This window comes from Girardinichthys multiradiatus, chromosome 4, assembly GCF_021462225.1.
Source record: "Girardinichthys multiradiatus isolate DD_20200921_A chromosome 4, DD_fGirMul_XY1, whole genome shotgun sequence".
Lineage (NCBI taxonomy): Eukaryota > Metazoa > Chordata > Actinopteri > Cyprinodontiformes > Goodeidae > Girardinichthys > Girardinichthys multiradiatus.
Window position 1 is genome coordinate 6,908,577 of NC_061797.1, and position 24,378 is coordinate 6,932,954.

At 41.8% G+C, this 24,378-nt stretch overlaps 1 protein-coding gene across 1 annotated transcript in view; it reads right to left on the reverse strand.

Annotated features, from left to right (window-relative positions):
• Positions 1–24,124, reverse strand: part of LOC124867120 (neural-cadherin-like) — a 40,539-nt gene extending 16,415 nt beyond the window's left edge. The window contains exons 1-3 of the mRNA XM_047363390.1: positions 24,001–24,124; positions 23,080–23,202; positions 427–599 (exon numbers count right to left, since the gene is read on the reverse strand). Coding sequence (XP_047219346.1) covers positions 427–599; positions 23,080–23,202; positions 24,001–24,124 — 420 coding nt within the window. The remainder of the gene's footprint in view (positions 1–426; positions 600–23,079; positions 23,203–24,000) is intronic.
• Positions 24,125–24,378: the final 254 nt, after the last annotated feature.

The following is a 24,378-nucleotide window of genomic DNA, read 5'->3' on the forward strand; positions in this document are numbered from 1 at the left end:
ATTGAAACATGGCAAGGAAAGAAGCTGGTGGAGATGTAGCTCTTCTAGAGTTGGTCGGTCGGGATTTCACCCACATCCCTTAAAGCCTTAATTAAAAGACCAAGATGATATAGGATCGAGATGCGAGGAAAGAGATGAGGGTCAAGCCCACTAATCGGTCCCCTGGAGGACAGAGATAGGGGCTAATGAAAAGAGGAGATAGAAAGATAAAGACATGGATACAGAGAAATGATGGAGAAGAGTTACACAGGATGGAAGGGCAGCGAAACAGTACTTGGAGTGGAAGGTCTTGAAAGAGAATGGGATTTATCTAGGAGAGGTAAAATAAAACTGCAGAGCAGCTCAGAGAGCAGAATCAAATACAATAGGAACCAGAGCAAGCTAAAAACCCAGTTAATAATGCAAATGTGTGACAATGTATTTTACCTTTTCAAAGACAGGCTTGTTGTTGTTTACATCGTCCACTCCTACTATAACTTGTGCTGTGGATGACAATGCCTGAGGCCCACCCGAGGTGTTGTCATCAGTGGCTGTAACATTAAGGACATATTCCACACCCTGCAGGCGGGGTGGTGGACTGGAGCGCAGCCGGATCAAACCTGCAGCCAAACATAACAGCAACTGTAGTTAGCACACTCTCAGTTTTTCATGAAGAGTTGTTTTAAGACCTCTAGTCAACCTGTCTGAACTTTGTGAGATGAAACTACCAGATCATCATTACATGGTGCGCATTGATCTTGATTGACTTTTTAGTGTCAACAAATTAGTATTTAGAAATGTTCCATCAAAACTGATTAACCAACTCAGCTTGTATATGATCATATAACCAAACATTACAAGTACAGACAAACCAAATGATTATGTGCATAACAAAGACTCTGATATAACAGAGAACAATGGCCGACACACAACACTGACAGAGGCGACTGTATAGGAGCCACCTGGTGATCATCCATGGAAGCAGCAATGAGTCCTTTTGAGTAAAATAAAAATACACCCTTTCTGAAATTATTACCTTTCATGTGTCAAGACATCATAAAAATGATCTGGGTCCATATTCACAAAGAATCCTAAGACTCTCTGAAAGGACTCTGAGAATCTTTGTGAATATGGGCCCTGGTCTTTAGGTTTCTGGTTCCAGATTTATTTCAGTCTAACATTGTGCACCGTGAGGCTGTTGTTGGCATGACCAGGAAGGCCATGGTCCAGCAAGGCCTTTCTGCATGGAGTTCATGTTTTTCCCCTTGCATGCAGGGGTTCTCAATGGGTACTCAGGATAGCTCCCATATTCCAAAAACATGCTTGTAGATTAAATGGCCTCCCTAAACCGCCCTTATGCCTGGGTGCGTTGTTGTTGTACCAGTGTATCTGTGTGATGAACTGGCTACCTTTTCAGACTTTTACCACAGTTTTGCAGCTTTAGGACTTGGGTACCACACAGCCTGCAATGACCATGAACTCCCCTGTAAAAGTAAATATTCTAAATTAAAATGTGTGCTCATCCAAAAGTTATTTGTTTTTCCAAAAACTGGGTTATTAACAGGTCAGTGATCCCAAACCAAGCAAAAACATGGCAATGGTCCAGTCAAAGTCAAGACTCAACCTCAGTGTCTTTGGCTCTGCAATTTAACATCATTGTCTTGGTGCAAATGTGATTTCAGTGCCTCAAGTTTGGGGTTATGTTACAGTCTGCAGCTGCTTTACTGCTTCCGCACCTGGATGACTTCCTGTAGTTGACGGTACCGTGAATTCTGCTCTGTTGAAGAAAATCGTGAAGCAGAATGTCTGGCCATCAATTTGTGACAGTAAGGCCAAGCGCACTTAGCTTACGCAGAAGGAAAATGATCCACCGCACACCGGCTAGTCCACATAGTTCTAAAAAGCAAAACGAAGATTTTGAAGTGGCCTAGTCAAAGTCTGGCCTTAAATCCGGTTAAGCTCCAGTGTAGCTCAATTAAAAATGATTCTACAAAGAAGAGTGGGCCAAAAAACCTCTGCAGTGATTGAAAAGATTGATTAGCAGTTATGGCAAAGGCTTGATGACAGCTGCTGCTGAAACGTGTGGCACAAGCAGTTAGGTTTAGGGGATGACTATTTTTTCACTAGTTTTTTTCCCCTTAACAAAGGAAATCATCTTTAGAAAATATCTATGTTGTATCTACTGACGTTGTCTTTGTTTGATATTACATTTTGTTTGATGATCTGAAACATGTAAGTGTGGCTAGAAAAAGTAAAAACCAAATAAATATGTATAGCAATGTTAGTTCAAAGCAAACATTTTGACTTATGCCAAACTTTTTCTGATGTGTTAGAGTTTAGTAAGTCTCTGGTGTAAGACAAACACAACAAATAAGTATAAAGAAGTGTGGAGAACCAAATTACAGTGATGTTTTCTCAGGAAATGCCAGAAGATGAGTCTGTTTGTTTTTATCTCTAACATTTGTCATCCTTTCTGACCACCTAATGTGAAATTGATTGGTATTCCCTTGTAGCGCTGTCATTGCAGCTGTCATTGCAGCATCCCATTTTATCCTCCGTCCCTCTTTCTGAGACTGAGTCTTTCAGTCTGCTGTAGGCGTCTCATCTGCATCCCACTCTGTGCTCTGAATGACTCTCCTCCACTCTGTATGCATCTCATCATTTGGGGCTCTGTTTACCTTGTCGGTGTGTATTTGGATATGTGTGTGGGCCAAAACTGTGGACACACTTATTACATCCTCCTTATCTTCAGAGACAGCGGTGGGTGCCACTGTTGTCGTGTCCCCATTTGACTGGTGTTGCAGTATCGACTCTGAAATTGTAATCATAGATGCATTTAGTGTAGATGCGCATGTATGTGTGCTATTCATCCTTCTATCTCTGCTTACCAGACCAAGAGGACTGATGTGACAGATTAAAGTCCCAAGATGTATGATTATTGTTTTTTTATCCTAGTTTTGTCCATCTGCTTCATGCAACAGTCAAATCACAGCAACTCTGCCTGGTTGAAACATGCAGACCAAAGACAAACTGTGATCAATCATGTGGTTTCTTAAAACAAAAACAAATACAAACACAAAATTTCTTTTGGTATTTTATGTTGCATGTCCTTTAAAGCTCATAGGTTTGGAATTACATTTTCCATGTAAAGAGTAGTTGATTCACTGACCTTACCATCCAGTTCATGTTTTTTTATGAGCGCATGCCTAACAATAAAAAACTGAACAAACTACTGCCATGTAATTATGACATTTCTTCTGTGTGTGTGTAAGTGTCTGTGTGTGAAGTGGATGTGTCACGTTTATTTCCCTTTTCTGAATAGTGCACGTTATGTGTATTGAGATCGCAGGTGTGGAATTTAAGGTATCTGTCGTGTCATAACAGCGAATTAAGTTTCAATGCTCTAAAAGTGTCCCTCTAATAGTGAGATAATCAATTGATTAGAAACCAGGTCTAGTCATCAGTTTCACCTTCTGTTTCAAGCATCCAGCATGCCGAGGTGAGTGAATCTTCATTGATGCAGACAGCATAGCGTAACTTGAACTGAAAGTAATGTTGTTATTGGATTATAGTGAAATTTAAATCACTACTGCATTGATTCTGTAGCTGAGCACATGCCCGCGAGAGTTCAGGTGCTCAGAGAGAAGAACTTTTCCAAGTGCGAAAAACCTGGCAGCCTGGCATATCCGATTATCCGATGATGAAACTGTGTATCCTTGGAAATGTGTGCTTCACCCTCATTAAGGTGAAGCACACATTTCCATTTGCTGACAGGCCATTATTTATTTTTTTTGTTATGCTTTTATTTTGAAAACCACTAAACCCTCTCTATGAGGTCAACTTTCTTTTTATTTATCTATTTTTTTTTTTCAACCGTGTCCTGTCCGGCAGAGAAGCAGTCAGAATTGTTGTCTGAGCGCCAGGAAAAAGCCCAACGGTTTTATTTTCACAAGTGGAGCATAACAGCTAACGCTTTAAAGCTCTGCTTGATATTCATAAAAATAAACTTTACTATAAATTGCTTTGGCATTATTTCAATTGTTACGGACACGGAGACAGAAATGGAAAGGAAAAAAAAAAGAAGCAAAAAAGAGAGAAAGGAGGGCCAAAAGGAAAAGGGGAGAGAAGGAGAATAGAATGGAGGACAGAAAGAAGTATGAAAAGAATACAAGATAACACCCTGCTTGCTTCTACACCTGCAGAAATGTTCGTATTACCAGCCTTTTAACCGAAAGGTGCATGGTACTTATGAATGCAAGATGTATTTAGTGGTAAATGCGGTTCAATATAGAACATTTGTGTATCTGTTAACACCTGAATCTAAACACCTGTGGGTCTGAGTGTGAGCGTGCATGTACATACCCCAGAGAGGAGCAGGGGAGAATCCCAGGGGAACCACCCAGCAGCCACAGTGCAGAAGCCCCAGGGAGCTGCAGCGACGAGCCCACAGGCCCCGCCGGCAGCCGTCTACGCCCGAGCAGATCCATCCATGAACCCAGAGACCCCAACCCTGGGACATATCACTCCCCAAGCAGAGGCCCGACCGAGCCCAGGGGTCCAGTCTTTGGCAAGCAGCCCCAAGGAGTGAGCCAGCACACACCAAAGCATCCAGCCCCAGATACCGAGAACCAGAAGTACACCGGCGGGCAGAGATACCAACCACCGGCAGGTAGTGTCGCGGGGAGGGAATAGGCCCCACATTCAATGGGGGCCTAAACTGATCCAGGAGAGAGAGCAGCCCAAGACCCAACCTGACACAAAAACAGGCACGCACAATCATAATCACACATTCCTACCCTCATGCATACACATAACAATACTCACACCCACGTACGACAATCAACAATGGACGTCGTACACTCACACTCCCCATACCTACTCTATACTCCCAGGTCCAGGTGCTGATACCCCATAGGGATAACCAGCCCTCCGGGGGTGGAGACAGGCAGACCTCCCCAGCACCTGAACTTGGTGTGGGCTAGCCCGGGCTCTTGCCTGAACCTGAGCGACCCCGGCCCGGACCCGACCCCAGTCCCCAACCACTCCCATCCTCATTCGGGGAGGGGGCCATGTACAAAAGAGGGGTCTACATGGTCCAAACAAGCCCGCCAACCAGAGCCGCTACAGAATAAAATAGTCCCAATCCCCAATGAGTTCCGATTCCAACCCCATGAGCCCTCCACCCCTAATGAACCCAACATGAATCTCCTCACTGGGCCACCCCCAACCAGGACACAGATATCGAACACATGCCCCCAAACCCAAATGCCATGACTCACTCCCACCTTTCTAAAGGCTTAATGAGGGCCTAATGACTTCACCTGCAGGGAATTATAAGCATTGGGGCAGACCACTGAGGGTGAAGGTGGACTGAAGCTTTAGTTTGATTTCACTTGGTTTGTTTTGTATATTATTTAATCAGCATTAGTAGGTAGTCAGGTGCACTGTATGTTGTGTATGTAAAATAACTTTAGTAGCAAATTATATATATTCATTTGTAAATGCACTTTTCAGGTGAAAGCCCCCTAAATCTGATCACTTGTATTGTCTGTGTGTATTTAAGCAATACTGTAATGTAGTTGAGTTTGGGACTGTGGTGTGGGTTTTTAAAAAAAGCTGCATTCCATCCTAAACTGCTGATTCTGTGACCTTCGTGCCAGAAACTGCAACTGGTGAGACCGTTTAAAAACCTTTCGGAAAATTAAAAGAAAAAACATTCAGAGCTCTGAAAAACTGCTGAGTCAAATGTACAATAAGGCTGGAGTAATATTGTTTTTTCAGTGTCTTTCTATGTCATTGAAACAAAAGGCAGAAATGCAACAGTGTGACTGTGTTATAGCATACAATTAAATTCAATGCAAAACAATGCACTACAGTATATTAGAGTGAATTAAGTGAAAAATGATTTACAAGTGAAGGAGACTATTATTATTTTTTTGTTCATGCACTGTTTACCAATATCAGCTTTTTAGTAAATTTGCAGTAAGCTGATTCTTTTTATTTTCTGGATTCTAAACTTTAAAAATTTGGCATGCTCTCTGCAGTTCTCTTCCAAAACAATAGAGGGAATTCACTCGAAATAATACAGCACCTGCCGGGTGAAGGCAACAGTAATGCCAGTGGACATTGGAGCACTCACTTGGGGCAGTGACCCCCCATCATTTATATCACCCTATACCCCCCCTATTTTCATTTATTTTAATTAATATTCAGTGTGAACAACCTGAACAGAGAAGCTACATCAACCAGATGAGGGGTAGGGTTAGGGTACATTCAACCTTAACTCCACAAAAAACACAGACTGTGGTCCCAGTAACTACATATAAACAATGAAATGAAAAGATTGCACTTAAAATTTTAAAAGATCACCTGCTGTGGCCTGAACACAGTCTTACAAATTCCTTTTTTCAGTTATTCAGTTATTTTTTCAGTTAGCTCTCCCCACCGAAATCCACAGGAGAAGTGGACCACCCGTTATACCCCCCTCCCCGAAAACTCAGACCGAGACCGACACCCCTGGTGAACCCCCCTCACCCCAGACCCAGACTGCACAAAACTCTCCCATCTCCCCACTGAGCCTGCTTTTTGCTTTACTGGATTCTCATAACATTAAAGGATCTCTTAAGATCGGGACTCAAATGGCTCCGACATCTTCTCCAAACACACAAACAGGGACATATTTTGGACTTGATCATCACTAAGGGTCTAAACATTTCCAAGGTGTCTGTAACTGATGTTGCCCTATCTGACCACTTTTCTGTTATTTTTGAAAGCATCATCTGCAATGACTCAGTTTGCCAAAGACATGATAAGAAAACGCATCTTAAGGACGGTGCTGCTGAAACCTTTAACCAGATTTACTCTTCTACCTCCACTTTGCCCTGTAACACTGTAGATGAGCTGGTAGATAACTTTCATTCTAAAATCTCAGACATCGTTGATTCAATTGCTCCAATTAAAGTTAAAGTCGTTTCTGGGAAGGAAATGTCTCAGTGGAGAAGTGCTCCACCAGTCAGAAGTGAAAAAAAGGAGTGTCGAAAAGTTGAACGCAGGTGGCAAAAGACTGGACTCCAGGTTCACTATATTATATATAAAGAGAGACTATACAGATATAACCTACAACTGAAAACTGAAAAAACCCAAAAGATCAGAGGGGCAGTCAGCACATCCACATCAACTCCAATACCAAAGTTGTCTCCAACTAGAACTGATTTTGACAAAATTTCCCAATTTCACCAAATAAACGACAAAAACTTAGAAGAAATCGTACAGCAACTAAGCTCTTCTTCCTGCTGTCTCGATGTTTTACCCACAGCTTTCCTTAAGAAAGCTTTGCCCGTAATAACATCTGATTTAACACAAATAATAAACAATTCCCTTATGTCAGGTGTTTTCCCCCAGGCCCTGAAAACAGCAATTATCTAACCTCTATAGAAAAAGAGCAACTTGGACAAGTTGCTTATACAGAACTACAGGCTTATATCAAACCTCCCCTTCATCAGTAAGATTACTGAAAAAGCTGTGTGTCAACAGCTAAACAACTTCCTAACAATGACCAACTGCTTCGATGTCTTCCAGTCAGGCTTCCTGCTCACCACAGTACAGAGACTGGTCTTGTCAAGGTGTTCAATGACATCTGTATAAATGCAGACTGTGGAAGAACCACAGTGCTGGTATTATTGGACCTTAGTGCAGCATTCAACACTGTTGATCACTCCATTTTATTAGAGCGCCTGGAAAACTGGGTCGGCCTGTCTGGTACAGCACTCAACTGGTTTAAATCCTACTTGAAGGACAGGGACTTTTTTGTGTCAGTAGGTAACTTTACATCAGAGAGCACAAAAATCACATGTGGCGTTCCCCAAGGGTCCATCTTAGGGCCGCTCCTATTCAATATCTACATGCTCCCCCTAATTCAGATTTTAATAAACAACAACGTAAGTTATCATAACTATGCAGACGATACACAGCTATACATTACAATGTCACCAGGTGACCATGAACCCATTCAAGCACTGGGTAAATGCTTAGAAGAAATCAATGCTTGGCTGTGCCAAAATTTTCTTCAGCTGAATCAAAACAAAACTGAAGTAATAATCTTTGGACCAAAGGAAGAGCATTTAAAAGTTAGCACACAGCTTCAGTTAATACAGCTAAAAACCACCAGTCAGGCCCGAAATGTGGGTGTAGTGATGGATTCAGACCTGAAACTTCAGAGGCACAAAAAGACAGTAACAAGGTCAATCTTCTATCACTTAAAGAACATCTCCAGGATTAAAGGACTAATGTCTCAGCAGGACCTTGAAAAACTAATTCATGCATTCATCTTTAGTAGAATTGATTACTGCAACAGTGTCTTCACAGGTCTGGCTAAAAAGTCGATCAGACAGCTGCAGTTGATCCAGAACGCTGCTGCCCGCGTCCTCACCAGAACTAAGAAAGTGGAGCACATCATCCCGGTTCTAAAGTCCCTACACTGGCTCCCTGTAGCTCAGAGAATAGACTTTAAAATACTTCTGTTAGTATATAAATCACTGAATGGCTTAGCACCAAAATACATTACAGACTTGTCAGTGTATCAACCACCCAGACCTCTCAGGTCTTCTGGCTCAAATCTACTCTGCGTACCCAGAACCAGAACCAAACATGGAGAAGCAGCTTTTAGTTCTTACGCTCCACTAATCTGGAATAAACTCCCAGAAAACTGTAAAAGCGCCGAAACCCTAAGTTGCTTTAAATCAAGATTAAAAACGTATTTGTTTAGAGTGCCCCTTGAATATGTTATCTAGACATTATTAGTTAAGTTTTCAGTCCAATTATCCTTTCGTTTTCTTATCCTTCATTCTATTCTCTTAATTTTTTTTACTACCTCTGTTGTTTGATTTTCTGTATCATTGTAATGTTCTTCCTTATGTAGAGCGCCTTGAGTGCCTTGTTGCTGAAAAGCGATGTATAAATAAACTTGACTTGACTTAAACATTGAATATTCCCTGTTTCAGTCACCTCTCAGTTTAAACTCGTTTTTATTTCATATCATCTGTTAACTTCGACCAGGTAGGCCCTAAAGGTTTTAGAGCAATTTCTGCCTGGTATGACATAACTGCATTAAATCAAGTATAGCTCCACAATTATAAAATCTAAATGCAAACTGTTGAAACTAAGTACCATGGTTAAATATCAGTGTTTTACAGTATTACCTTAAAAATACATTACTGAATTAAATCAAGTGCTTATGTCTGCTAGAGGCCAAGAGGAGAAACACTGTGATACAATTTAAAACAATCACAACACCACAATTCATGGATCATTGACAAGTTTTACATTTGAAAGAAGCAGACTCACTAAAGTGGCTGCTGTGTCTTGCTCTGCTTGAAAGGTGAGTACACAAGGAAGTCTGTCGGCGGAATGCATCAAACTGTGTTAAAGTTGCACCTTCACATAACGTCATACTGTTCATAAGTAAAGTTGATGTGATTTAATTTAGTTATGGTTTCAGTACTGATAATCTTCACTTTTATCATAAGAGAAGCTCCTGAAAACTGCACATTTTTGTTTGAGTGAGAGCACTTGGGTTAGCTATGAAACAATTTGAGGTTAATAATGTTTTGCTATGGATTCACGTTTTTAATGACATTCTGGCCTTTATGTGGAGGGCAGTGGTCTTTGTTGCCAGACCACCACAATAAATAAAGCATCACAACAATCTTCTTCAGAAGGACAAACTGCTCAAAGTCTGAAGAGGCAATCTACAGTTGCAGTTTTTACTTGAGGATTGGTCAAAACTGAATTTGGACTGCTCTTAACAGAACATTCAGACTCTGCACCCAAAGACCATAAATTTGAACAAAAAAATCCAAGAAAAGATGTTGTAACAGTGTGCTCTATTCACTTCACTCCAGCAGTGCTCTGGGTGCACTCATACCTAATGAATTGAGACAGATGACCAGAAATAATGTGACCAGTTCAGTAAAGGAAGCTTGCAGACATAGAGATTGGATACAGCCTGCCTGCTACATTACATGGACGAGCCACAGGTGCCCTGGAGTCTGATCTCAGCTTTAATCTGCCTAGTATTGGCATAAACATCTAATAGGGCCTAAAAGGCTCAGTTGAGAGCAACACATGCTGGGTAAGTGACTGAAAATGGGACATGGAAAAGGTTTCAGGACATTCCAAGAACAAAGCATCCAGCATGTGTCTGTTTGAATCTATGAGATATGTGCCCCAATAGTATGGGTTAAGGCATAGAGAGTATGTGAGTACGGCTGTAGTCTTTGGTCTTCAGTGAGCTTAATGCACATACTGTATAAGTGCTTTCTACATTTAATAGTGTGTGTGTGTGTGTGTTTGGGGGAGGAATCTCTTTCATGTAAGTGCATATTTCTTTTCTTCTTGTTAGATGAAGGGAGTCTATGCTGATGTACATGATATAAAACTAGAAGATTTCTGTAGGCAAATGTCAGAGTTAGACAGACTGATAACCTCAAAGAAGGTATGCAATGAAGACACAAGTGAGTCAAAGATATCTTTGGTTGGCCAGGGAGAGATAGTCCATTCTCTCAGGGGAGCTGCCCTGTGTCACAGCCTTTTATTAAAGAAAGAAAATACACTCCTGTTACAGCATCGTGGTGTGGCTACACAGTTTTACAAATACAAGTCCTACTGAATAAAGCTGGTTCTGGCCAGATACTGATACAGCACACACGTCCACATCTGGCATTCAAGGATACGTAGATTGGCTGGTGTGCGAACAGATTGCTTCCCAAACCCCTCCACACACACACAAGTTCCTGCTCAGTCTGCATAGCAACCACCCAAATATAACTCTAAAACATGATGACAATTCTGTTAATAGTTCATAAAAGTACTTCAAAGATAAATGTAAAAAGTATTCAAACCACTTCTATCAAAGTTCACTCAACTAAATAAATGAAAATGTATTTTAATGGTAAATCATAAGGATAAACAATCTATTTAAACTAAGCAATGATAATTCATGTACAAATCTTCCAACAGCAAACAAGTTTGATTTAATCTACATAAATATGTGACTAATACTGTAAAATTGACTATGCATTTGAGTTTGGATAAGGGCCAATGGGTGGGATTGGAGGTGGTGGGGGGTAGGTATGTGTAGCTGCTAACAAGGCCAGCCCACATCATCACTTAATGAAAATACAGAGGATGTTTCTTTGGGGATCAGCGGGCAGCTGTCACTTGTCATGAAAGTAGCCAGGAAGATAGAGTAAGGGAATGGTGGAAGATGGCGCATCAGCATCACCACAAACAAATATAAAACTATGCAAACAGACAAAAAGAGAAGTGCAAGAAAGAGATTAAGGAGATAGTATACAGCATGGAAAGATGTATTGAACATTCTCAGTAAATATATTTCTAAGAGTCCTGTGTTGAAATTTAAAAAATGTTGGGAACAGCCCCTATTAGGGTACATGTCATAGAGTAGTCTGGGACATGGAATATGTATTGAACACAATTAATGAAATGTATTTCATACAAAGCAGAAAATGCTTTTTATCTAATGACAGCTTCCAGATATCTCCTCTATGGGAAATCCGGTCACATGCATTCCTGGAGTGTGATTTTGACACAAAGTTTCTTCAAATCTTTCAGGATCTCGAGGCATTTTTATGCACACTGACCGTCAGTTATTTCCATAGCTTTTATTGGATTCAAGTCAGTTGATTGACTGGACCATTCTAGTAGCTTCATTACTTTCTGTAAAACCAAGAAATTTGCCTTGGCTGTATGATTGGGACCATTGTCCTGCTTAAAAGTCCACCCTGGTTTTCATCTGAGATACTGAGTGTGGAGCGGACCAACCCGGACTCCTTAATAATCGTCGTTGGTGACTTTAACAAAGGTAATCTCACCCACGAACTCCCCAAATATAGACAGTTTATAAAATGTCCGACCAGAGAGGACAACATTCTGGATCACTGTTACACCACCATCAGAGACGCTTATCACGCCGTCCCACATGCTGCACTGGGCCAATCCGACCACATCATGGTCCACCTGATTCCTGCATACAGGCAGAAACTAAAGCTCTGCAAACCTGTTGTGAGGACGACAAGGAAGTGGAGCAGTGAGGCTGTGGAGAATCTCCAGGCGTGTTTAGGCTGTACAGACTGGGATGTGTTCAGGACTACTACCAACAGTCTGGATGAGTACACAGAGGCTGTGACTTCCTACATCAGCTTCTGTGAGGACAGCTGTGTACCATCATGCACCAGGGTGAGTTACAACAACGACAAACCCTGGTTCACAGCCAAACTCAGAAGGTTAAGACTGGATAAGGAAGAGGCGTTCAGGAGTGGGGACAAAGGCATATACAGAGAGGCAAAGTACAAGTTTGGCAAGGCAGTGAAAGAGGCCAAACGACTGTACTCTGAGAAGCTCCAAAACCAGTTCTCAGCCAACGACTCTGCGTCTGTCTGGAAAGGGCTCAAGCAAATCACCAACTACAAGCCGAAAGCCCCCCACCCCATCAACGACCGACAACTTGCCAACGACCTGAACGAGTTCTACTGTCGCTTTGAAAGACAAAGGGACAGTCCTGCAACCATCCCCCACGACGCCCCCCAACAACTGCAGCCACGATCCACCACCCCCACCTCCCCAACCTCAAGAGGGGCCTTGGCACCTCCAACCCCCACCCTGAAGTTCCCCCCCACCAGCCCCCTACCCACACCGGGGACGGCTCTTTCCATCCAGGAGAGGGACGTCAACAAACACCGTCAACAGAACCCCCGGAAAGCTGCTGGACCGGATTCTGTTTCACCAGCCAGCCTGAAGCACTGCGCTGATCAGCTGTCTCCAGTCTTCACAGACATTTTTAACACCTCACTGGAGACATGTCATGTGCTAGCCTGCTTCAAGTCCTCCACCATCGTCCCTGTTCCCAAGAAGCCAAGGACCACAGGGCTTAATGACTTCAGACCCGTCGCCCTGACCTCTGTGGTGATGAAGTCCTTTGAGCGCCTTGTGCTCTCACACCTAAAAGACATCACCGACCCCCTCCTGGACCCCCTGCAGTTTGCCTACAGAGCCAACAGGTCTGTAGATGATGCAGTCAACCTAGCCCTTCACTTCATCCTCCGGCACCTGGACTCCACAGGAACCTATGCCAGGATCCTGTTTGTGGATTTCAGCTCTGCCTTCAACACCATCGTCCCAGTTCTGCTACAGGAGAAGCTCTCCCAGCTGAGTGTGCCCGACTCCACCTGCAGGTGGATCACTGACTTCCTGTCTGACAGGAAGCAGCACGTGAGGCTGGGGAAGCACGTCTCTGACTCCCTGACCATCAGCACCGGTTCCCCCCAAGGCTGTGTTCTCTCTCCTCTGCTCTTCTCCCTGTACACCAACAGCTGCACCTCCAGTCACCAGTCTGTCAAGCTTCTGAAGTTTGCGGACGACACCACCCTGATCGGACTCATCTCTGATGGTGACGAGTCCGCGTACAGATGGGAGGTGGACCATCTGTTGGACTGGTGCAGCCAGAACAACCTTGAGCTCAACGCTCTAAAGACAGTAGAGATGGTTGTGGACTTCAGGCAGAACCCAGCCCCACCTGCCCCCATCACCCTCTGTGACTCCACAATTGACACTGTGGAATCTTTCCGCTTCCTGGGAACCATCATCTCCCAGGATCTCAAGTGGGAGCCAAACATCAGCTCCCTCATCAAGAAAGCCCAGCAGAGGATGTTCTTCCTGCGGCAGCTGAAGAAATTCAACCTGCCAAAGACTATGATGGTGCACTTCTACACAGCCATCATTGAGTCCATCCTCACCTCCTCCATCACCATCTGGTACGCCGCTGCTACAGCCAAGGATAAGGGCAGGCTGCAGCGTGTCATTCGGTCTGCTGAGAAGGTGATTGGCTGCAGTCTACTGTCGCTCCAGGAACTGTACACCTCCAGGACCCTGAAGCGGGCAGGGAAGATTCTGGCTGATCCTTCCCACCCCGGTCACAGACTCTTTGAGACTCTCCCCTCTGGCAGGACGCTGCGGTCCATCCGGACCAAAACCTCACGCCACAAGAACAGTTTTTTCCCATCTGCCACCAGCCTGGTTAAAAAAGCCCGGAAACCACCCTGACACTCTCACTACCTTTAACTCTATGCGTTACATTAACGCTTAGCATGGACTCCTGCTTTACTTGCACAATGATCACCTGCACTGTTGTATTGCTCTTGCATCTTATACTGCTCTATATTTACTCTCACTCACTTAAAACTGTGCACATATATTTATATTATATTGTAGATATGTTTATAATGTTTAATTTGTATTGTATTGCACCGACTACGCCAAAACAAATTCCTTGTATGTCCAAAAACGTACTTGGCAATAAAGCTTTTCTGATTCTGATTCTGATCTTTAGATGTTTATCAAAATATTAATTTCTCTATTGAATCCCTCTATCAATTGTACAATATTACCTTAACCATAAGGTTGCTAAAAATCAGCAAAAGAACACAATATTTTCACCTCCAAGTTTCAATGTTGGTATGGTGTAATTTGGGTGATGTGCAAAGTAATTTCTCCTTGAAACATGGTGTTTGCAATAACATCCAAAATGTTACATTTAATTAGCCTAACAGCACAATTGCCTAAGTCATGTATGCCAAAAATATGAATTAGGTAATAAAGCTATGAGGCTAACTATATGGTCTCATCTGATCAGATTATATTCTCTCATTATTTAATTGGCTTGTTTAGCAGATCACCTTACACAAAGTTTAACATGTTTTTTCTTCAGCAGTGGAGTCTTATGGAGTAAGTCTGCATAGAGGCCATTGAAGCTGAACCCATAAGACTCTTTCTTCTCTCAAAAATCTTATGTTGAGTACTCAGTTGTGGCTTGTTTATTGTGAAATGTTGTTCTTCCTAATTCTGGTTACTTGAGCCTTTTTGCGTCGCCCTTTCTTCACGTGTTGAATATTTATTCTCTGTCATTCTGCTAAATAACATAACCAAATGACATGGTTTTACTTTTAATTCTTCTTGAGTGGATTTTATGTCAGTGCACGGTAGAAATAAATTTACTGTGAAGGAAAAATGACATGTTGAAAGTTTATTCTCCCCTACGCATAAAGGGATGTAGGAGAGGGATAGAGGAAACACTTTCTTGAGTCAACATAACCCCAGAAGAAATATAAAATAGAGCAAACAGACAAAGAACAAAAGAGAAATCAAATGATGAAAGAAATAAACTTTAAAATGAGTGGCAGTTTTTGTTTTTTTTTTAATAGGGAATAACAGTACAGTCTATTTGCCAGAGGGCGTCAAGCAAAATACTGGAGTATAAAATAGCTGCATGAAGATACAGGTCAACACCTCATGACAGACATAAAGGGGTGAGACGCTTTGAACAAAGGTCTAAAAAACAAAAATAAAACAAGACATAAGGATGATCATTGTCATATGTCAGAGAAATATAATTTCTCAAAATAGCTGAAATCCTGGCTGAACAAAAGATAAAGCACATAATAGATGTGTGTTTGTCATAACCAGCATTTCTCTTTAGGTGTCCAGTAAATACTTTCTCTGATTCAAAAGTGTGTTTCTATATTTATGGGTTTTAATAAGAAGAGCTCTAGCGTCATATTGACTGGGCTGGTCAGATCCTAATGGTCGCCTTAAATCTCATGGACACACACTGTATTCTGGGGTGAGTTACAGACAAATTAACGTGGAGACCAAGACGAGCAAGGCTGCCAGAAGGGAAGAAAACAATCACTTGAATGATTGTCGGACATTTAGGATGAGTAGGGGGGGGCATGGTTGGGGGAGCAACAGTGGGGAAGTAGAGGCTATAAACGATTTTCATCAACAGCTCAGAGAGAATGAGATGGGCTGGAGAGAGTGGGGAGAATACAATGAGCTCGCCTTCCATTATAAGAATCGTAAAATACTTTTAATGACCAAATATTGGGCTCTTTGAAATGGGATATGGGATCATTTTGAAAGCCTTATGGTGTAACACTTTGGTTCTCCTCTTTTACTGCAGGCAACCTGAATAATGGCTTTGAGTGCCTCTGTATTTTTCCATGGCTCTGAGGTTGTCAGTTAAGTTACTGTAAATCCATTACTACTAAAGGTAACCTGAAACAAGATTTACCAAAATGTACATGCTTAACACTGTTTAACAGAGAAATGTTTTATTTCACATTTAGATTGTAGTTCAAATGCCAATCACTATGGTAACATAGCAATCTGTAACTAGAAAATTTCGGAAGAAATTTAGACGGGGCCTGCATCTTGGTGCGTGCTTCTCGGACCACAAAGGTTCTCTAGCCGTTAGGTTTAGCTATTTAAAAATCATTATGTATGCTATTATAACCTTAAAATATTACTAGTGACTCTGGAAGACTGAGGCTTTTATTTTGAAATTTTCAGTAAGCCTTATTTTAAAAGGCCAACAATGGGTGAGCTCCAATATTAGTGTGAAGCCCAGTTCTGAAATGATCTATTGTTTAAAATGCAAAGGCTTTTATTTTTTAGAGCATGTTTTGTCTTATTTTGAAAGTCCAGCATGGTTGTACTTTCAGGTCTGGGTTAGTTCCATTAGTTATATAGATCCTGCTTGCTATTTAAAAATCATTATGAATGCTATTATAAGCTTAAAAAATCATTAGTAAGTATGGAAAATTGAGGCTTTTATTTTGAAAGTTTCAGAAGGCCTTATTTCAAAGGTCCCCCATAGTCCTATTTCCAACACTGGGTGAACTCCAACAGTAATGTGAAGGCCAGTGCTGCAATCATCTATTGTTTAAAATGTAAAGGCTTTTATTTTGCAGAGCCTGTTTTGTCTTGGTTTGAAAAATCTAGCTTGGTTCTCCTTTAAGGTCTGTGTTATTTCTATTAGTTATATAGAACCTGCTTGCTATTCTAAGACCATTGTGTATGCTATTATAAGCTTTAAATAATCATTAGTAAGCATAGAGGGTTGATGAAAGAAATTGCCCTTTAGGGTCAATCACTGTTGTCTAGCTGTTGGAACAGCAGTACATGCTGTTTAAGTTCCCCACACAACATGGCCGCCATGTAGTTTCCTCCTATGAAGATGGTCAAAGGGTTACGGGTCAGGTCATGTTTAAGCCATAAAATGACTGAAAATCAATGAAAGTCTATGCAAAGTCCTCAGAAAGATAGTAATCCATGCATGTGTGTGTGGGTGTGTGTCCCAGTGTGAGACACAGAGAGGCAGAAAGAAAGACAGAATCACATCCAGACATATACACTAGGAGATACACAGAGCTATAAATAGAACAGTGAGGAATGAATCAGCCAATCAGCAAAGAGCGTCAGTGTAACTTGACACCTGCTGTTTCTCACTCACGCAGCACCTCACTCTGTGTCTCCCCTGGTCTAGGCTTTATAACATGGAGGGGCATGCTCCCGAACGACTGGCCATAACTTGGAAACCGTTGGGGCGATCGATGTCATTCTTGGACTGTTTTTATCAGAACGGACAGGGGAACATTAATATTCATCCTTTATTAGTGAAAATATAATAATAAAGACACAACACTGGGTGAAAAGAGAGGCAAAATGGAGAAAAAGACAAAAACGCCTGAACATGCTCCCGAACAAAGTCTAATATCTCGGAAACCGTACATGGTATTTGAATAATTGTTAAACTGTGGGCGAAAGCCATCCCTCATCCCCAATCATGGAGATTTTCATAGCTCTATGTCATTTACAGTATAAAATAGGAGGATGGAAAGACATGGTGTCACTCATGGATTACAGGTCAAACTGTCATTGAAAATACATGGGAGAAGGCCTACAGAAATCTGCTGACTCTTGGCGATCGAGGGGGTTTTGGCAGAGTGCCTATTTTCTTCAATTTTCTCATTGTCCTTTCTGATCCTACTATGTTTGTGGTGCAGTGTCATCTGGTACAAAAAGAGTGCATATTTCTCACACCTGCTGAACTTGATGGTAGTGTTTGTCATATCATTAGTGCTGATAAATATAAAAACTGCTCTGATGGAGCAAATCACAAATATGCAAATGTTGATGCTAAATAAGGTTCTCAGAGGGACAACATCTGTCCGAACAGTGGTTTGTTACCCAATCCATCGACCTGTAGATGCAATAATCTCTTCTTCTTTTTCTTTCGGTTGTTCCCTTTTAGAGGTTGCCCCCACAAATCATCTGTATCTATCTAACTATAACATCTGAATCTTGCTCTTTCTCACTCCCAACACCTCAATGTCCTCTTTCACTCCATCCATAAATCTCCTTTTTGGTCTTCCTGTAAGCCTCCTGTCTAGCAGTTCCAGCCTCAGCATCCTTCTACTGATGTACCCACTATCCTTCCTCTTTATATGTCCAAACAATCTCTCTCTGGCTTTATCTCCAACACATCAAACATGTACTGTCTCTCTGATATATTTATTCCTGATCCTATCCGTCCTCCTCACTCGCAAAGAGAGCCTCAACATCTTAATCTCTGCTACCTCCAGCTCTGCTTTCTGTCACTTCATCAGCGCCATCGGCTCTAAACCACACAACATCACAAGTCTCACTGGCGTCCTGTAGACCTTTCCTTTCATTCTTGCTGATATTCTTTTATCACACAGTACATCAATAATTTTACCCGTTTGATGGCTTGGCGACTCACCCACGGTGAGTTCTCGGTCAATGACTGCTGGACATAATCACAACCCCATGGTGCAGTGATTGAGCTACCCACTAAATAAAGTTAAACTTAGTTTGGTGCTAAGATGCAGCTTGAATACTGGCAGGCTTGGGGTTGTTGTTGTCTTGCTAAAACACCCATTTTAAGAGTTTTTTATTTTTTGGCATAAATAATCATGACCTATTCAGCTATTCTAATGTGTTCAAACTATTTCATGATCCCTAGTATGTAATAAATCAACAACCACAGTTTGAGAAACCTCCCCATTGCATGAAGCCGCTATATGTCAGGGAGTACTCAGGCTGGAATTCAGAGCTTGGAAGTCATCTGACAAACTGCCAGCCAATATTTCATCAGTCCATAAAACGTTTCACCACTTCTCTTTGGGCCAGTCAGTGGCAAACTGTAACCTCAGCCCATGTTGCCAGCTTCGACAATGAGACTTTATGGGTGCTTTTTGCCAATAGACTGCCTTCACATTGAGGTTACCTGTGTGAGGTCCTCACAGGTAACTGTAGGCCTCTTTGATCACCTTCAAGCTGATGATCGGCCAATTAGTCTTTACCATTTTGACAATACTTATCGATACATATTGATGTTTAAAATTAGGTTCCTAATCGCTGTATTAATGATCCAACCCCATAATGTATTGGTAAACCTGACTCAGGCTGTGATTCTCCATCCAGCAGCAGAATAAAAACACCAAACCTTACAGCAGTCCTCCTATATAATGCAACAGTAAAAGTGACTTTGAACCAGTCCAAATCCAAAACAAAGTTTAAGCTGTAGTATAACTGATAATTTTGGAATAAGTAAATCAGCCTGGTGAACATATTTGCAAAAAAAAAAAAAAAGCAATACTTAATGTTTTGGGGAATAAACTAATTCCGGTGCCTAATGATCCAGTCACACAGAGTTGGCCATGGACAACTGACCAGAGAACAAACCTGTTAATAACAGAAACAAAACAACTAAAAAGCGAAACAGCACACATACGAGCTGAGCAGTGGCACATCAGACCAATGTTCAGACAGCGGTGATTAGCAGAGCAGCCTTTTAAACAGACTATATGTTTAGTTAGAGAACATGCACATTACAGGCTGCTGTTTTAGGTCTAAGATACTGTACAATGTGACCAGGACGTTTTCAAACACTGAGTAAACCAGTATGAATGAAATAACAACTGTTTGAAATAGGGTTGGAAAAATCTGATCAGTTCACAGATCAGAATAAAAGCTGTTCTATAAAGCAGCCAAATTATTCACCCATTTCCCAACGGCATTAATAATGACAAAAGTCTATCACCCAACCAATTTGTCCATTTTATAATTTCCTTTTCATAAAACTAAAGACTGGCTAAGCTCGTCATTTATTGGCCCCTGGAATACAGCATGCTTGTGTTGGTGCTTCTCTAGCTCTATTTGAAAGATTTTTAGCTAAACTGCAGCCTCCACAAAACCCAAACATATGTGATAGCAACAAGATTGCTATAAAAATTTAGATTGACAGTTGTGATCCCAACCTACTATTAATTTATTTGCCACCCAGGAATATGATAGCAAAATCAGCAATTGGTCTGTTTAATGGACTGCTGTTAATTTAAACACAACTCTATTACCTTAGAACAGAACTGTTTTCATAAATATCATCTGTGAGCTTTATTTTCCACATGCTTGGAATATGGCAAGCATATGTCAATCCAAAGGAGTGTCAAACTTTGGGAAAGCAAGCATTGAAGTATCTCTACAGAATAATTGCTTTACCATGGCAGGAAAGGTTTAACCATCTAGATTGAAATTTGCCAGTAAACACGCCTTTGTAAACCTTTCAGTCTAGGGTTAATAACTTAATTTAGTTAAAGGTGTCTTGAAATTTAATGTTTGTTGTATACAACCAATGACATGCTGAAATTGAGTCACTGTGGCAAAATTCAACAGGAGGTAGTCAAGATAAATGGCAAACAAATTCTGAAGTCCAATAGCAAATGAAATTAAGTTATGTTTGCAAGTCTTCTCTCATGAAAACAAACAGCTGCTATTGGCAGCCAGTGAATGTCATTCCTCCTGAACAGAAGGAATTATTCCTTCAAGTTTTGAGTAATCTGGAAATCTTTGTTTTCGTTATAACGTGATAGAAAGATTTAGAGTAGGTTTGCAGTCTACAAAAATAATGCACATGTATGAAACAGCACCCAGAAGAGATGACAGACAGCAACACACTATTAACCCAGCTTCCTATTTGTTGTGGCTCCTGCTTCAGGCGAAGCTGAGATGTGAGTAACATCCCCAAAGTTGTTGTGTTATAAAGATGGTGTGGGGATACTCGTAACACTTTGGCTGATATACTAATATCATCATGACTTGACCTGCCAGGACTCATAGAATTGCAAAGATGTGAGTCGGTGTCATCTGCAGAAAATGTCTATGACAACAACTGTCTTGATTCTTCATGGCATAGATTCAACAAGGTGTTAGAGATATGCCTCAGGTCAACTGCACAGGAGCTCCTTTGGTACACATTACCACATACTGACATACAGGTCCTTCTCAAAATATTAGCATATTGTGATAAAGTTCATTATTTTCCATAATGTCATGATGAAAATTTAACATTCATATATTTTAGATTCATTGCACACTAACTGAAATATTTCAGGTCTTTTATTGTCTTAATACGGATGATTTTGGCATACAGCTCATGAAAACCCAAAATTCCTATCTCACAAAATTAGCATATTTCATCCGACCAATAAAAGAAAAGTGTTTTTAATACAAAAAACGTCAACCTTCAAATAATCATGTACAGTTATGCACTCAATACTTGGTCGGTAATCCTTTTGCAGAAATGACTGCTTCAATGCGGCGTGGCATGGAGGCAATCAGCCTGTGGCACTGCTGAGGTCTTATGGAGGCCCGGGATGCTTCGATAGCGGCCTTTAGCTCATCCAGAGTGTTGGGTCTTGAGTCTCTCAACGTTCTCTTCACAATATCCCACAGATTCTCTATGGGGTTCAGGTCAGGAGAGTTGGCAGGCCAATTGAGCACAGTGATACCATGGTCAGTAAACCATTTACCAGTGGTTTTGGCACTGTGAGCAGGTGCCAGGTCGTGCTGAAAAATGAAATCTTCATCTCCATAAAGCTTTTCAGCAGATGGAAGCATGAAGTGCTCAAAAATCTCCTGATAGCTAGCTGCATTGACCCTGCCCTTGATAAAACACAGTGGACCAACACCAGCAGCTGACACGGCACCCCAGACCATCACTGACTGTGGGTACTTGACACTGGACTTCTGGCATTTTGGCATTTCCTTCTCCCCAGTCTTCCTCCAGACTCTGGCACCTTGATTTCCGAATGACATGCAGAATTTGCTTTCATCCGAAAAAAGTACTCTGGACCACTGAGCAACAGTCCAGTGCTTCTTCTCTGTAGCCCAGGTCAGGTGCTTCTGCCGCTGTTTCTGGTTCAAAAGTGGCTTGACCTGTAGCCCATTTCCTGCACACGCCTGTGCACGGTGGCTCTGGATGTTTCTGCTCCAGATTCAGTCCACTGCTTCCACAGGTCCCCCAAGGTCTGGAATCGGCCCTTCTCCACAATCTTCCTCAGGGTTCGGTCACCTCTTCTCGTTGTGCAGCGTTTTCTGATACACTTTTTCCTTCCCACAGACTTCCCACTGAGGTGCCTTGATACAGCACTCTGGGAACAGCCTATTTGTTCAGAAATTTCTTTCTGAGTCTTACCCTCTTGCTTGAGGGTGTCAATAGTGGCCTTCTGGACAGCAGTCAGGTCGGCAGTCTTACCCATGATTGGGGTTTTGTGTGATGAACCAGGCTGGGAGATTTAAAGGCCTCAGGAATCTTTTGCAGGTGTTTAGAGTTAACTTGTTGATTCAGATGATTAGGTTCATAGCTCGTTTAGAGACCCTTTTAATGATATGCTAATTTTGTGAGATAGAAATTTTGGGTTTTCATGAGCTGTATGCCAAAATCATCTGTATTAAGACAATAAAAGACCTGAAATATTTCAGTTAGTGTGCCATGAATCTAAAATATATGAATGTTAAATTTTCATCATGACATTATGGAAAATAATTAACTTTATCACAATATTTTGAGAAGGACCTGTATATAAATGTCAAATGTTGAAAATCCCTGATCAGTTTAAAGTTCTTGTATCTAAAACATTTAGTGTTACAGCTTACCTTGCAATAAGCCTCCTGTTCTCTCAAACAGGCATGTGTTATGTTTATTACAGAATATATTATCAAGCTCACATAAGTATATGCTAGTACAGTGGGACTTAAAATATCTCAAATCAATATAAAAGCACAGAGTATGAACAGTGTGTTCTAGTGTGAGTGAGGTGAAGATATAAGATCAGAAGAACACTGCAACCTTGTAAATGTACTAAGGAATAAGAAAAACATTACCTTTCTGGTTGTCTATGACAAAATTGCCCTCATCATTTCCTGTAGTAATCTTATACGTGATCCCATCCCCATCAGGGTCCTTTGCCAGCACTGTGGCAACAAGTGTGTTGGGTCCTGCATCTTCTGAGACAAAGGTCCGATATCTGATGAGATACATGAAAGCAATGTCAGTACTTTACCCACAGTCTATGTGCAACACATCTAGAAATTGTTGTAAAGACAGTAATAAGGTGTTTGTTTCTGAATAGAAACAACAATATCCCTAATGATTTAAGGTAATACAGTAGTCCAGTGTCTATCCATTGCAAAGAAAAAAAAACTGATAATGGTAAATGTTGACATGTTATTATGCAACTGAAGTCAAGCATTGCAAATATGAGCAGCATTAGTTTGCACCGTTGCCAGTTTGAGACCTACAGTCTGAACCCATATATACATCCTACCTGTAAACATACTATTTCTGAACCATTGCATATCAGTGTATTTCACTTGGTAGTTAGTTATGCACTGGGTTGAGGATGAGTCGGCGCTGTTATTGCCTTATTGGGGCTTGAAGCTTGTGATTCACCCTCCGGAAAGTGGCCTGCGGAGCAACAGTTCCTCGCTATCTACTCGCAATTTACCTCGCTACAGACCACCATCTCAGCACTGGGCAACACCTGAATAAGGAGCATACCGCTCTGACAGTCTGAGCCAAACGCCTCGCACGTCTTCCTCGGGGTGATGGTGAAATCCTATGCTGGCACACTCCGAATGGGCTCCTCAGCTCATTTAGCCAATTTAGAGGCTGAATCAGACTTTTTGTTTCAGATGCCAAAGCCTGCTCCATGCTCCCTCAATGTCCTAGAGCCTACCTCAAACTGCCTGAAAGTGCCTGAGTCTGCTTTCCGCAGCCTGAAAACACCAGATCCTATTCCTCACTGTTTCCAAGCACCATAACCTGCGCCAAGCTGTCTCCAAGCACCAGTGCCCACACCTGTTCCAAAAGGACACCTCCTCTCTGCTCCTGGAGGGCCTGGTTGATGCCTTCACTTGCGCCTGGCATCTCCAACCATGGCAAAGCTCAGTCACAGGTTCTCCAGGCTTCCAGGGCCGCTCTCCAAGGCTCTTCTGAGGCTTCTACAGGCTTCCACTACCCTTCTTCACGGTTCCTCTTAGAGTTCCAGTGCAAATCTGCAGTGTTCTTCGGCGGTTCCACAAGTGTTTGGGCCAAGTTTCCAGAGATCCTACATGTGTTCCACAGTTTCCCGAGCTCCACAGGCCATTTTGTGTATTTAAAGCACCATCAGATTAGTTCAA